The sequence below is a fragment of the Polyodon spathula genome, chromosome 17, assembly GCF_017654505.1.
Source record: "Polyodon spathula isolate WHYD16114869_AA chromosome 17, ASM1765450v1, whole genome shotgun sequence".
In the NCBI taxonomy this organism is placed as follows: domain Eukaryota; kingdom Metazoa; phylum Chordata; class Actinopteri; order Acipenseriformes; family Polyodontidae; genus Polyodon; species Polyodon spathula.
Window position 1 is genome coordinate 19593442 of NC_054550.1, and position 13144 is coordinate 19606585.

Below are 13144 nucleotides of genomic sequence, written 5' to 3' on the forward strand. Positions count from 1 at the left end.
GTTTTTGTTGTGCTTTCTTCTGATCTGGGTTACCGCAACGCCATTTCCTGCCACACGTGGTGTCCAGGATGGGATCTCCAGAGCCCCCACAGATCTCCACTCAGGCCAGAAGAGGTACTGCAGAAGGGTACTGCAGTTTCGTTTTTTTTTTTTAATTAATTGTTATAATTTTTTTTTTTTTTTTTTTTTGAAGTGAGGAAGAGGATGGAAGGATGGGAGGAAAGAGGAGTGTGGCAGAGCACAGCTCTGCTCTTTAGAAATTGGCAGGGATGGGGTTAAATTCCCCTACCTGCCTTGGTTCATTGTGTTCAGGTGGCTGGGGTTGATTAGATGATTAGTTTAATTAACGATCAATCAGCGCCCAGCCACCTGACATAAAAGGAGGCCTCTGCTTTTCATTTGGGAGGAGGAAGCTGAGGAAGCAGGTTGGTGTTTTGGTGTTTGTGATTTTTGAATGTTTTGAATCCAGTGAAGGCATTGCCCAGCCTGGAAACCTTTATTTTTGTGAGTGTATTTTTGCTTTATTTTGTTTATTTTGTGTTTAAATTGCTTTGTTTTGGCCCTTGTGCCCTTTCATTTTTGTGTTTATAATAAAATAGTTATTTTTTTGAACTCCAGACTGTCTCTGGGCCTCTATCCACTCACCAGCCTGCCACAAGGAGGAACTGCAAGAAGCAGCAGCAGAGGCAACAGCAGCAGCTGCAGCAACCGCAGCAGCAGAAGAGGTGGCGGACCTGGGCTCCAGCTCGGTTTGGACCTCTGGACTGGGCAGCCGAGCAGGAAGAATGGAGGGCTGAAGGGGCCCACATGTGCGGAGCATGTGGTGAGTTTGGGCACATTCAGGAGGACTGCCCCTATGCTGACCCCAAATATGAGGAGGCCTGGAACCAGGGCCTGGTTGGGGATGCAGCAGAGTGGTTCTGGGTGAGATAACAGACTCTGCCAATGCCCAAGAGGGAGGATCCCGAACAGCCACAGCCCAAGCCTGCCCCAGCGGAGGAAGAGTGCCTGCTGGTCCCACCACAGCCACTGGAGGTTGGCTGGGAAGCCCTCCTCCGCAGCATGGGATTGCTGCTGCATCTGTGGGGAGTGGGGGCATTTCCCAGCCAACTTCCCCCTCCCACCAGAGGAACGCCTGCTGTGCCCAGCCCCACTTCATCCTGAGTGGGAGGAGCCCGAGCATCCACAGCCCAAGAAGGGGGAGCCGGTGAATCCATAGCCCAGGTACCCACCAGCAGAGGGAGAATGCCTGCTGGTTCTGCCTCTACCTCAATGGAAGGACTGCTTGTCACTCCCATCTCCACCAGCAGAGGGAGAATACCTGCTGGTTCCACCTCCACCTCAATGGGAGGACTGCTTGTCGCTCCCACCTCCACCAGCAGAGGGAGAATACCTGCTGGTGGCACCTCCACCACCGTAGGAGGACTACGTGCCGCTCCCACCTCCACCAGCAGAGGGATTATGCCTGCTGGTTTCCCCTTCTCTGCCAGAAGGGGAGGAGCCCCGGCCGCCGGCACTGCCAGAAGGGGAGGAGCCCCGGCCGCCGGCGCTGCCAGAAGGGGAGGAGCCCCGGCCGCCGGCGCTAGGAGCAGAGCAGCAGGAGCTGCCTCTGTCTCCACCACCACCAGGAGCAGAGCAGCAGGAGCTGCCTCTGTCTCCAACCCCGCTAGAGGGAAAGAAGCAGGAGCTGCTTCTCCTTTCAGCATTGGATGGACCGGGGCAGGATGCTGCCGGACTTCCACAGCCCCTGCATAGGTTGCTGAGGGGAGCACGGGGGAAAAACACCCAGCCACAGTGGCTATGAAGAGGGCCAAACCCCGCACCACAGCTACGCGTGGCTCTCCTCCCGTCGTCTCCACCCTGAGGGTCCGCTGCTGCCCTGCCTCACACCGCCCAAGGATGCTTGCCTCACACCGCCCAAGGATGCCTGTCGCTCCGCATCGCCTGGGACTGCTTCTCTTTCTCTTATCGCCTGGGGTCACAGAGGGTCTCACTTCGCCTGGGTTGCCTGTCTCTCCTCTGCTTCACCTGGGGTCGTCGAGGGTCCCGCTTTGCCTGGGGTTGCTTTTCTCTCCTCTGCTTCTCCTGGAGCTACTGCCGGCACTGCTTTGCCTTGTGTCACTGTCCGGCTTGCGCTGCCTGGAGCCGATACTAGTCCTGCAGGACCGCAGGAAGCAAAGAAGGGGGGGAGGTCAGGAGACCAGCTCCCCCATCCGCACTTTCGCGGCACGATGTACGGTGGTCGGAGCCACACAAATGGGAGCTGCTGGCCATGAAGGAGGGGGAGGACAGAAGACCAGCTCCCCCAGCCACACTTTCGCAGCAGGAGGAACAGTGGCTGAAGCCCTGGAAGAGGGAGCTGCCAGCCAGGAAGACATGGGGGGGGAGGAGGACTTCCCACCATGGCCACCCCCACACCGTCGTATGTCTTGTTTGATTGTTTATTATTTTGTATGACCGCATAGCTGTGCTTTAGTTTTGTTATTGTTTTGCAGCGTGGATGGAAAGCCCAATCCACATTTTGGGCGCCAGTGCACCGTACTTTTGTTTTTGTTGTGCTTTCTTCTGGTCTGGGTCACTGCAACGCCATTTCCTGCCACAAGTACAAAGAAAAAAGTATTTGCCCTCTGTCTGATTTTCTGCATTTTTGCATATTTTTGACATTGAATGTTATCAGATCTTCAAACAAAATCTAATACTAGATAAAAGGGACCCTGCGTGAACAAATAACACAAAATGTTGATACTTATTTCATTTATTTATTAAAGAAAGTTATGCAATACCCAATGCCCCTGTGTAAAAAAGTAATCGCCCCCTTAGACTGAATAACTGGTTACACCACCTTTAGCAGCAATAATTGCAAATGCTTCCTGTAGTTATTGCTCTCTCACAGAGCCATGGAGGAATTTTGGCCCACTCCTTCATGCAGAACTGCTTCAGCTCAATGACATCAATAAACTGTTCGTTTCAGGTCTTGCCACAACATCTCAATGGGGTTTTGGTCTGGAATTTGACTACGCCATTCTAAAACTTTAAATTTTTTGTTCTTCAACCATTCTGATGTAGACTTGCTTGTGTGTTTTGGATCATTGTCTTGCTGCATGACCCAGCTGTGCTTCAACTTCAGCTCACGGACGGATGGCCTGACATTCTCCTGTAGAATTCTCTGACACAGAGCAGAATTCATGGTTCCTTCAATGATGGTAAGTCGTCCAAGTCCTGATGCAGCAAAGCACCCCAAAATCATGACATTACCACCACCATGCTTGACTGTTGGTATGAGGTTCTTACTGTGCAATGCAGTGTTTGGTTGTTGCCAGACATAACGGGGCCCATGTTGGCCAAAAAATTCCACTTTTGACTCATCTGTCCATAGAACAGTGTTCCAGGACTCTTCAGGTTCATCCAGGTGCTTTCTGGCAAACTTGAGACAAGCATTCATGTTCTTCTTAGTAAACAGTGGTTTCCACCTTACTACTCTGCCATGAAACCCATTTTTGCCCAGTGTCGTTCTGATGGTGGAATCATGAACACTGACCTTAGCCAAGGCGAGAGAGGCCTGCAGATCCCTAGATGTTGTTCTAGGGTTCTTTGTGACTTCCTGGACGATTTTACACCTTGCTCTTGGAGAGATTTTGGCAGGACGCCCTCTCCTGGGAAGATTCACTAATGTCCCAAACTTTCTCCATTTGGACAATATGGCTCTAACCGTGGTTTTTTGGAGCCCCAGAGCCTTAAAACTGGCTTTGTAACCCTTTCCAGACTGATAGACATCAACAAATTCAGGAATTTCTTTTGATCGTGGCATGATGTGCCTCTAGAACCTGTGTGCTGAGAACTTCACTCCTGAAGGTAAGGGCCAAAGTTAGTCAGATTTATATTGGGCAGGGCTGGCCCAAATCAGGCCTGATTGTTAACCAAAATATTCAAACAGCTGACCCTAATTATCCATTTAATTTGGTTGAGTTAACTAGGGGTCAATAACTTTTTCAGACCTGAAGATTACATGTTTGATTACCTTGCAAACCAAATAAATTAAAGAAGCACCAAATTTTGGTGTCATTTTTTTTCTCCCAGACTTATGCAAGCAAGATATTTCAGTTTATATATCCAGATATCCAGACTCCCTCTATATACTACTACAACCCACAAAAAAATCTGATCAAATTCAATGTGAAAAATGTGCAAACATGCAGAAAATCAGACAGGGAGCAATACTTTTTCACAGCACTGTATATATATATATATATATATATATATATATATATATATATATATATATATATATATATATATATATATATATGCGTGTGTGTGTGTGTATATGTGTGTGTGTAAATAAATGAAAAGAGAAAACATTTTTATTTATTTACACATCCTACCCCACAACTTCCAAGTGAGAAAAATATTCTAGAAATGTGTAGAAAATTTATTTAAAAAAAAAAAAAAATGAAATAGCTTGGTTGGATAAGTGTCCAGCTCAAGTGTAACCAATCACCTTCAAAATCACACACCATGTTAAGTGGCCTCCACCCGTGTTAAAGTGTAGTGATTCACATGATTTCAGGATAAATTCAGCAGTTACTGTAGGTTCCCTCTGCTGGTTAGTGCATTTCAAAGCAAAGACTCAACCATTACACTTTCAAACACTTTCAAAAGAACTCCTGGACAAAGTTGTTGAAAGGCACAGATCAAGGGATGGGTATAAAAAGTCCTTGAATATCCCTTGGAGCACAGTCAAGACGATTATTAAGAGGTGGAAGGTGTACCCTCAGCAAGAAGGAGACTGATCAGAGAGGCTACCAAGAGGCCAATGGCAACTTTGCAAGAGCTACAGGATTTTATGGCCAAGACTGGTCAAAGTGTGCATGTGACAAACAATATCCCAAGCACTCCACAAATCTGGCCTGTATGGTAGTGTGGCAAGAAGGAAGCCATTACTTAAGAAAGCCCACCTTGAATCCTGTTTGAAGTAAGCAAGAAAATACTCCGGAGATTCTGTAGCCATGTGGCAATATGTTTTGTGGTCTAACAAAACTAAAATGGAACTTTTTGGCCTAAATGCAAAGCGTTATGTTTGGCGCAAACCCAACACAACGCATCACCCAAAGAACACCATCCCTACTGTGAAGCACGGTGGTGGCAGCATCACGTTATGGGGATGTTTCTCATCGGCAGGGACTGGGGTACTTGAAACGATAGAAGGGAAAATTAATGGAGAAGTCCTTGAGGAAAACTTGTTGCCCTCTGCAAGAAACCTGAAACTGAGGACGGAAGTTCACCTTTCAGCATGACAACGAACCAAAGCACACAGTAAAAGTTACCCTGGAGTGGCTAAGGAACAAAAAGGTAAATGTCCTTGAGTGGCCCAGTCAGAGCCTCGACCTAAATCATATCCAAAATTTGTGGCATGACTTGAAGATTGCTGTCCATCAACGCTCCCCAAAGAACTTGACAGAGCTTGTACAGTTTTGTAAAGAAGAATGGTCAAATAATGCCAAATCTAGGTGTGCAAAGTTGGTAGAGACCTATCCCAACAGACTCACATCTGTAATTGTTGCCAAAGGTGCTTCCATCAAGTATTAACTCAGGGGGGTGGAGACTTATCCAATTATGATATTTCTGTTTTGTATTTTTTATATTGTATATAATTTTTTTTCTCTCAATAAAAAACTTTTTTCCCTTAACAGTGTGGAGTATGGTGTGTAGATAAGTGGGGAAAAAATTGTTACTTAAATGCATGAAACTTAAATGGCAATGACACAACAAAATATGAAAAAAGTTCAAGGGGGTGTATACTTTCTATAGGCACTATATATATATAGTGCCTTGCAAAAGAATTCAGACCCCTGACCAATTCTGTCATATTACTGAATTACAAATGGTACATTGAAATTTCGTTCTGTTCGATATTTTATTTTAAAACATTTAAACTCAAAATCAATTATTGTAAGGTGACATTGGTTTTATGTTGGTAAATATTTTTAAGAAAAATAAAAAACTGAAATATCTTGCTTGCATAATTATTCAACCCCCACACATTAATATTTGGTAGAGCCACCGTTCGCTGCAATAACAGCTTTAAGTCATTTGGGGTAAGTATGTACCAGCTTTGCACACAGTGTCAGAGTGATTTTGGCCCATTCTTCTTGGCAGATTTGCTCCAGGTTGTTCAGGTTGGTTGGACGACGCTTGTGGACCGCAATTTTCAAATAGTGCCACAGATTCTCAATGGGATTGAGATCAGGACTTTGACTAGGCCACTGTAGGACATTCACCTTTTTGCTCTTGAGCCACTCCAATGTTGCTTTGGCCTTGTGCTTGGGATCATTGCCCTGCTGAAAGATGAATTTCCTCCAAAGCTTCAGTTTTTAGCGGACTGAAGCAGATTCTCCTGCAGTATTTTTCTGTATTTTGCTCCATCCATTCTTCCTTCAATTGTAACAAGATGCCCAGTCCCTGTTGCTGATGAGAAGCATCCCCACAGCATGATGCTGCCACCACCATACTTCACTGTAAGGATGGTGTGTCTTGAGGCATGGGCAGTGTTAGGTTTGCGCCACACATAGCGCTTTGAGTTTTGGCCAAAAAGCTCTATCTTGGTCTCATCTGACCACAAAACCTTTTCCCACATCGCAGCTGGGTCACTTTCATGCTTTCTGGCAAACTCCAGACGTGCTTTCAGATGGTACTTTTTGAGTAACGGCTTCTTTCTTGCCACCCTCCCATACAGGCCAGTCTTATGCAGAGCTCTTGATATGGTTGACTGGTGCACCATTACTCCACTCCCAGCCACTGAACTCTGTAGCTCCTTCAAAGTGATTGTTGGCCTCTCTGTGGCTTCTCTCACAAGTCTCCTTCTTGTTTGAGCGCTGAGTTTTGAGGGACGGTCTTTTCTTGGCAGTGCCTGGGTGATGTGATGCAGCTTCCACTTCCTGATTATTGATCCAACTGTGCTCACTGGGATATCCAAACACTTGGATATTATTTTGTACCCTTTCCCTAATCTATGCATTTGTATTACTTTATCTCTAACTTCTGTAGAATGCTCTTTGGTCTTCATTTTCCTTCAGATTCACAGCCTTACCAATGATCCTTCAACAGTGGGGTTTTTATCCAGAAAATGTGACAGCAACTTTAATGGTTCACAGGTGGAGGCCAATGGTAAGGTAATTGTGTCCTCGTTAGGGCAATTTCTTTCATCGGTGCAAACTGGGAGCTTCCACAGCACAGGGGTTGAATACTTATGCAAGCAAGATATTTCAGTTTTTTATTTTTCTTAAAAATATTTCCCAACATAAAACCAATGTCACCTTACAATAATTGATTCTGAGTTTCAGTGTTTAAAAATAAAATATCAAACAGAACGAAATTTCAATGTACCATTTGTAATTCAGTAATATGAGAGAATTGGTCAGGGGTCTGAATACTTTTGCAAGGCACTATATATATATATATATATATATATATATATATATATATATATATATATATATATATATATATATATATATATGTACACAGTACCAGTCAAAAGTTTGTGCTCACTTGCTGAAAACTAAGTTTTTTTCATAATTGACAATGTTTTACGTCGCATACGTTTCTGTAAATACTTGAAAATGAAAATACATGTTGCAATATACAAAACAAAACATAAGGAGTACCAAAGCAATGTTTAAGAAAATTGAAAATTGTCTCTAAGTCTTGGATTCCTCAAAATAGTCACCCTTTGCCTTAATAACAGCCTCACAAACACAAGGCATTTAATTAAAAAGTTTCAGCAGGAAATCACCCGACATGTCTTCCCAGCTCTTCTGCAGCAATTCCCAGAGATGTAGGGCACTTGTGATTAGCTTTGCTTTGACTCTTCTGTCTAGTTCATCCCATACAAGTTCTATGGGATTGAAGTCTGGAGACTGGGCAGGCCAGGTCATTAGATTGAGTTGTCTTTCACGTTCCTTCTTCGCCAGATAGTTCTTGCACAACTTTGAGGTGTGTTTAGGGTCATTATCTTGCTGGAGAATGAAAGACTGCCCAACTAGCTGTAATCCTGATGGAATAGCATGCCTCTGAAGTATGCTATGATAGCCATGCTGGTTGAGCTTGCCATGGACTTGGTAAAGATCACCAACTCTGCACAAGCAAAGCAACCCCAGACCATGACACTGCCTCCTCCATGCTTGACAGTGGGAACCACACATGCAGAACTCATGCGCTCACCCTCTCTGCATCTTACTTGGTGGTTGGACCGAAATATTTCAAATTTTGACTCTTCGGGCTATAAGACCGACTTCCACTCCTCAAACGTCCAGTTTCTGTGTTTTTTGGCTCGGGCAAGTCTCTTCCTCTTATTCTGCACTCTTAACAATGGTTTCTTTGCAGCTATTCTTCCAGTTAGGCCAGCTTCACGCAATCTCCTCTGAACAGTTGATGTTGAAACATCTGTACTTCTTGTAGCATTTAGCTGAGCTTGTATTTCAGGGGCAGTTAATCGCCGGTTTCACAGACTTGTGACTCGAATGAACTTGTTCTCTGATTCTGAGATCACCCTTGGCCTGCCTGACCTTGTCAGGCCCTCATGATTGCCAGTTTCTTCAAATTTTTTGATGATCTTGGCCACAGCAGTTACAGGCACTTGCAAAGTTCTTGCGATTTGTCTTAAAGATTGACCTTCATTTCTTAAAGTAATTACATTATTTTCTTTTCTTAACTGAGCCATTTTCTGCTCCCTTACATTCAGGAATGAAAAACTTGTGCCTATGCTACCTATATTTATCGTAATCATGGACCCTCACCTGTTAACAATAATTGGTGACAAAAGGTTAATTAGGTAACATGCTAGTTAACGCAGAGAACATCTAACAAAGACTTTTATACTTAGGCCAGTGTTCTAACACAGTGTTATACACATTTCAGACTTTTAACAGACTTGGGCTTCAGACTGAAATCCCCTTGCTTTGAGTGACCATTTCATTGAAATTGACAAGATTTACATTTTCATTTAAAAATTAAATTTTTGAATGCAATTCACTTATGATTATCAGCTTATATAAGTACACGTATCATATAATGAAATATTAAGTGTTTATAGTCAAGTTTCTACAGTTAAAAGCATAGATAATCATGAAAAACCTGGTTTCAAGCAGGTGTACTCAAACTTTTGACTGGTACTGTGTATATATATATATAGGAAGCAGAGGACACCTTTGACTGAGGGTAGGATACAATTTCTACACAGTGTGGTGAAGGTACAGTATCGGATGGATTACCTACCATTGTTGTTGATGCTGAATCATTTAGATCATTTGAGACCTGACTTGACAATGTTTACTCAGGGGCCCCTTGACACAGTTTTGAGATCAACCAGCTACAAGAAACTGAAAGAGCTTCTATGGGCTGGATAGCCTGCTGTCATTCAATAATACATTTTCCTGTAGCCGCAAGTCTCCGTTTTCAACCATTACCTGAAAAGTTTGTTGTGAATTAAAAAAAAAAAACAATGGCCAATATCCAATTCCACTAACTTTCTTCTGGAGATTATACTTTTCTGCATATTGTAATTGTAACTAGCATGTTTCTGGAACCAGTTCCTGTGTGCGTGTTAGTTTCATTTGCACACACAGTGACTTCCCTTAAATCCACAGCTCTTCAAATAACACCCCTGGTGTACTGGAGTGCAAAGGTTTCTCCTGCCATCTACTTTGAGAACTAAGTCAAGGCTGTAACAAAGCTCACTGACATTTGTGAGTGTTCAGGACTTTCGGCCGCTTGGTTTGCCTGCACAGTTTCAAGATTAGAAAACAAATTCCCTGAGATACAAAGAATGCCTAATTAACTTGCGCTTTGAGAGAAGCTTGTAAACAAGATTCAGGAATTTGTACAATTTTAAAATGTATGTGCGGGTCTGATATGTGCATATAAGCCCACTTACATCACATTAGGTCTGTCATGCCACTTAGAAAAGGACTGCACTGTAACCAATTTGAATTATTTTAAAGACCCCAAAACTCCAACCATGTCAAGTCCAAGTGCCAGGTCGTCATTGTAAATTAGAATCTGTTCTCAGTTGACTCATCTGGATAAATAATGGGACATCATGGCATTCTGTGAAGAGCTACACTTCAACGTAACGTTGTGATTCTTTCAGTTTGATCTTGAGTATTGTAAATAATTGATTTAGTGACGTTACTTTGCAACCGATCACATCACTTTCCCAATCTCTATTTTAATGATCAAAGCAGCAACCAATCTTAATACTGTCACTCTAAAACATGTGCATATAGCAAATCTCTTCTCACCTGATATAGTGGCAGATGCAATACATGCGTTATTTAACAGTTTTATGGCAACAATCAACCAAACTTTCCAGGGCACGTGTATCTGTGTTTTAAATGATGGGATTGTTGAACATTTTTTACTTTTTCTGTTGTATTAATCTTCCTATTTCTGGAGGTTTGGTTACTGCCATAGCTGCAGTATTTAAATCAGTGCCAGTTTAGAAGTGTGGGGTTGTATCATGTACTCTAATGTTCCTGGTTAGAAATACTACATTACGTTTCTTTCAGTATTTCTCAATTTATCACTATTGAGTATTTAATAGTTATAGATCAGGGGTGGCCAGCCCTGGTTCTGGAGAGCAGCACGGTCTTCTGTTTTCTTTCCACCGGAGCTCTTATTACTTATTTGAAACAAGTTATTTTCTTAATTGCTCAATACTAACATTTTCAGGTCTTTACCATTGATGATTTAAAAACACCCAGAAAACTTGCAGAATTGTGGCTCTCCAGGACCAGGGTTGGCCACCCCTGTTATAGATGGTACTGGCATGCTACCTTAAAGACTCGGCCATCCTCCGCAGGTCCTCGTTCTGCTGTTTCAAGCGCTCCAGCTTGGCCAGGATTTTGGAGAGCTCTCGGCTGGAGCGGTCAGGGTGGTCATTGTCTCTGACCAGGTGTCCTCCGATGTAGAAGAGCAGGGTGCCCCAGGCCAGGAGGATGAGCATAATCCACCGCCAGGAGCCGGTCCATGGCCGCATCTTCAAGTCCCTTAGTTTATTCACAAAGCTCGCAATGATGCCTTCACAGCCGGACACCGCACATCTTTAAGTGCTCCGAGTGTGAGTGAGGGGACCTCGCGGTCTACCTGCCTGCCTTCCTTCCGTCCGTCCCTCCTCACCACATAGTCTTGAAGTCCGTTGCTCTTTCAAGCTTCTTTCCACTCCTGCCACAATTTGAATTTTCTGCTCCCGAGATGACAAGCAGGATGTTCACTTATTCCAGGATTCTAAAAAGAAAGGAAGATAATTCGTTGGATTATTTATGTAATTTATAGAAATGGCTGTTTCAGACAAGAAACGAAAATATTGATTAAAGGTTTGTTTTCACTGTTACAATGCATAGATGTACATGCTGTCTTTCAAAGCCTTCAATGTAGCTATTGCACAAAACAAGGTGGGCTTACGATAACCAGCCTTGACAAAACCTGCTGCGGAGTGGAGAAAGATGAGACGGTGAGAGAAACTAAACAAGATGATATAGGGGAGAATGTCAATTGTTATCTGATTGACTGCAAGACAATCAAGTTTGCTCAAGATATAGCAATATACTAGTTTTTATAGGTTTGACAAATATTATAGTAACAGAGACAGTTACTATGGCCAGGGGCTTGTTCTGTGCTGAACCAAAGTTTTTCAGATATACTGTGCAGGTTAATTCGCTGAGCATTTTGAGATATACTACATAGTCTTCTGAGTAGGTGCAAGATTTATTAGCAACAATAAAGTCATGGGTTTGAAGCCTGGCTCTGTCACTCACTAGGAGATCCTGTGTGAAAGTCACTTGATTGTCATGTGCTTCAACCCCGCCCAGCTGTAGAAATGGTTAGTTTGGGCTATCTTGGGTAAATCATTTATAATTGAACAAACAACAGAAGAATTATATATGCAATGAATCCTACCAAAGAAATGTTAAAGCAAGTAATACATCACAACAGTATTATTAGCAATGATGGTTAGCAGCCTGTTGTAAATGTTTCTCAAACTGCTGATCTCCAGATTGTGGAGTGCTGATAATTAAGTGTTTAGATATACATAAAACATTTACCGCAGTGCTAACTGTGCACAATTTTTGAAGAACAAACTGCAAATGTACAGAAATAGAATCAATCTGGTTTACAAAACAAATCCCTATATGCAAACTTTGCAGAAACAAAAAATGCATTTCAAAATGTAGGATGCGGGATTGTCTGTTTGTTCACCCTTGGTCAATAATTCAAGTTATAAAAAATGCTAATGCATTAACTGCTGCAAACCAGGATGTGCAGAGAAGTAAAATATTAATAAGCACTTCTGATACCACTTATAAGCTCCATATAAAATACATTGCAACAGAGTTTATGCAAAAATATCCCTCGGAAATATACTGGACATCACATTCTAGTTTTAATAAAACACTCTCTATAATAAATTATAACTATTGTGGGATAATCTAGGTGTTAATTTTATGAAAAAATTGAATGCTTTGTAATGTGAACTCATTAAACATTAAAACAGTACAAAAGATTTTTTCTTCCTCTAAACCTCACCCCCAAATTTAACTTCTAGTGGGTCGCCAGGATAACCCTATCAGCATATTAACCAAGTCCTGACTCCTGCACTGCCTTGTAATTGCAAACGAATAATGCATTGCACAAAGCTTTCCACAGTGGAAGACAACATCTGTACTTTAGTAGGAAACTAAATCAAATAACAACATGTAGAACAGAAAATTCCACTCAATGTCAGTATAGGCCCCCGTCTGTGTGCTTGCTAGGGTTTGAACAGGGTCTTATCACTAACACAATTTCATGAGCTAATATTCTGAATTATCCCTGCTTAGTTCTTGCAATTGGCACTGACTGACAGAAAGGATCAACCTGAAGACTTCCTAACAACGCACCGGTGCCACACTTTAAAAACAAACTCAAGCACTTGTCTAGATATTAATTGCAGTTTCTGTTTCCTACCTGCCAGTTTACGGCTCAGAGCTTCCTGCAGCGTAGAGTGTTTACTGATGCAATTATCCTGTGAGGCTCAGAACCTACTGGGAGTTCAGTCCTTGAAGATACTCCTGAATAAATTAGGGATGACAGATCTGAGGTGAAGGAC

At 42.7% G+C, this 13144-nt stretch overlaps 1 protein-coding gene across 6 annotated transcripts in view; it reads right to left on the reverse strand.

The window, feature by feature from the left end:
* Positions 1 to 13144, reverse strand: part of LOC121330142 (alpha-(1,6)-fucosyltransferase) — a 286595-nt gene that overhangs the window by 97961 nt on the left and 175490 nt on the right. For 5 of the 6 annotated variants that reach the window (XM_041276439.1, XM_041276437.1, XM_041276438.1 and 2 more), the window contains one exon: positions 10833 to 11283. In XM_041276439.1, coding sequence (XP_041132373.1) covers positions 10833 to 11035 — 203 coding nt within the window. In that variant the 5' untranslated portion in view covers positions 11036 to 11283. Of the gene's footprint in view, positions 1 to 10832; positions 11284 to 13002; positions 13092 to 13144 lie in introns of those variants that run through there. The other variant, XM_041276442.1, reaches the window with a different exon arrangement.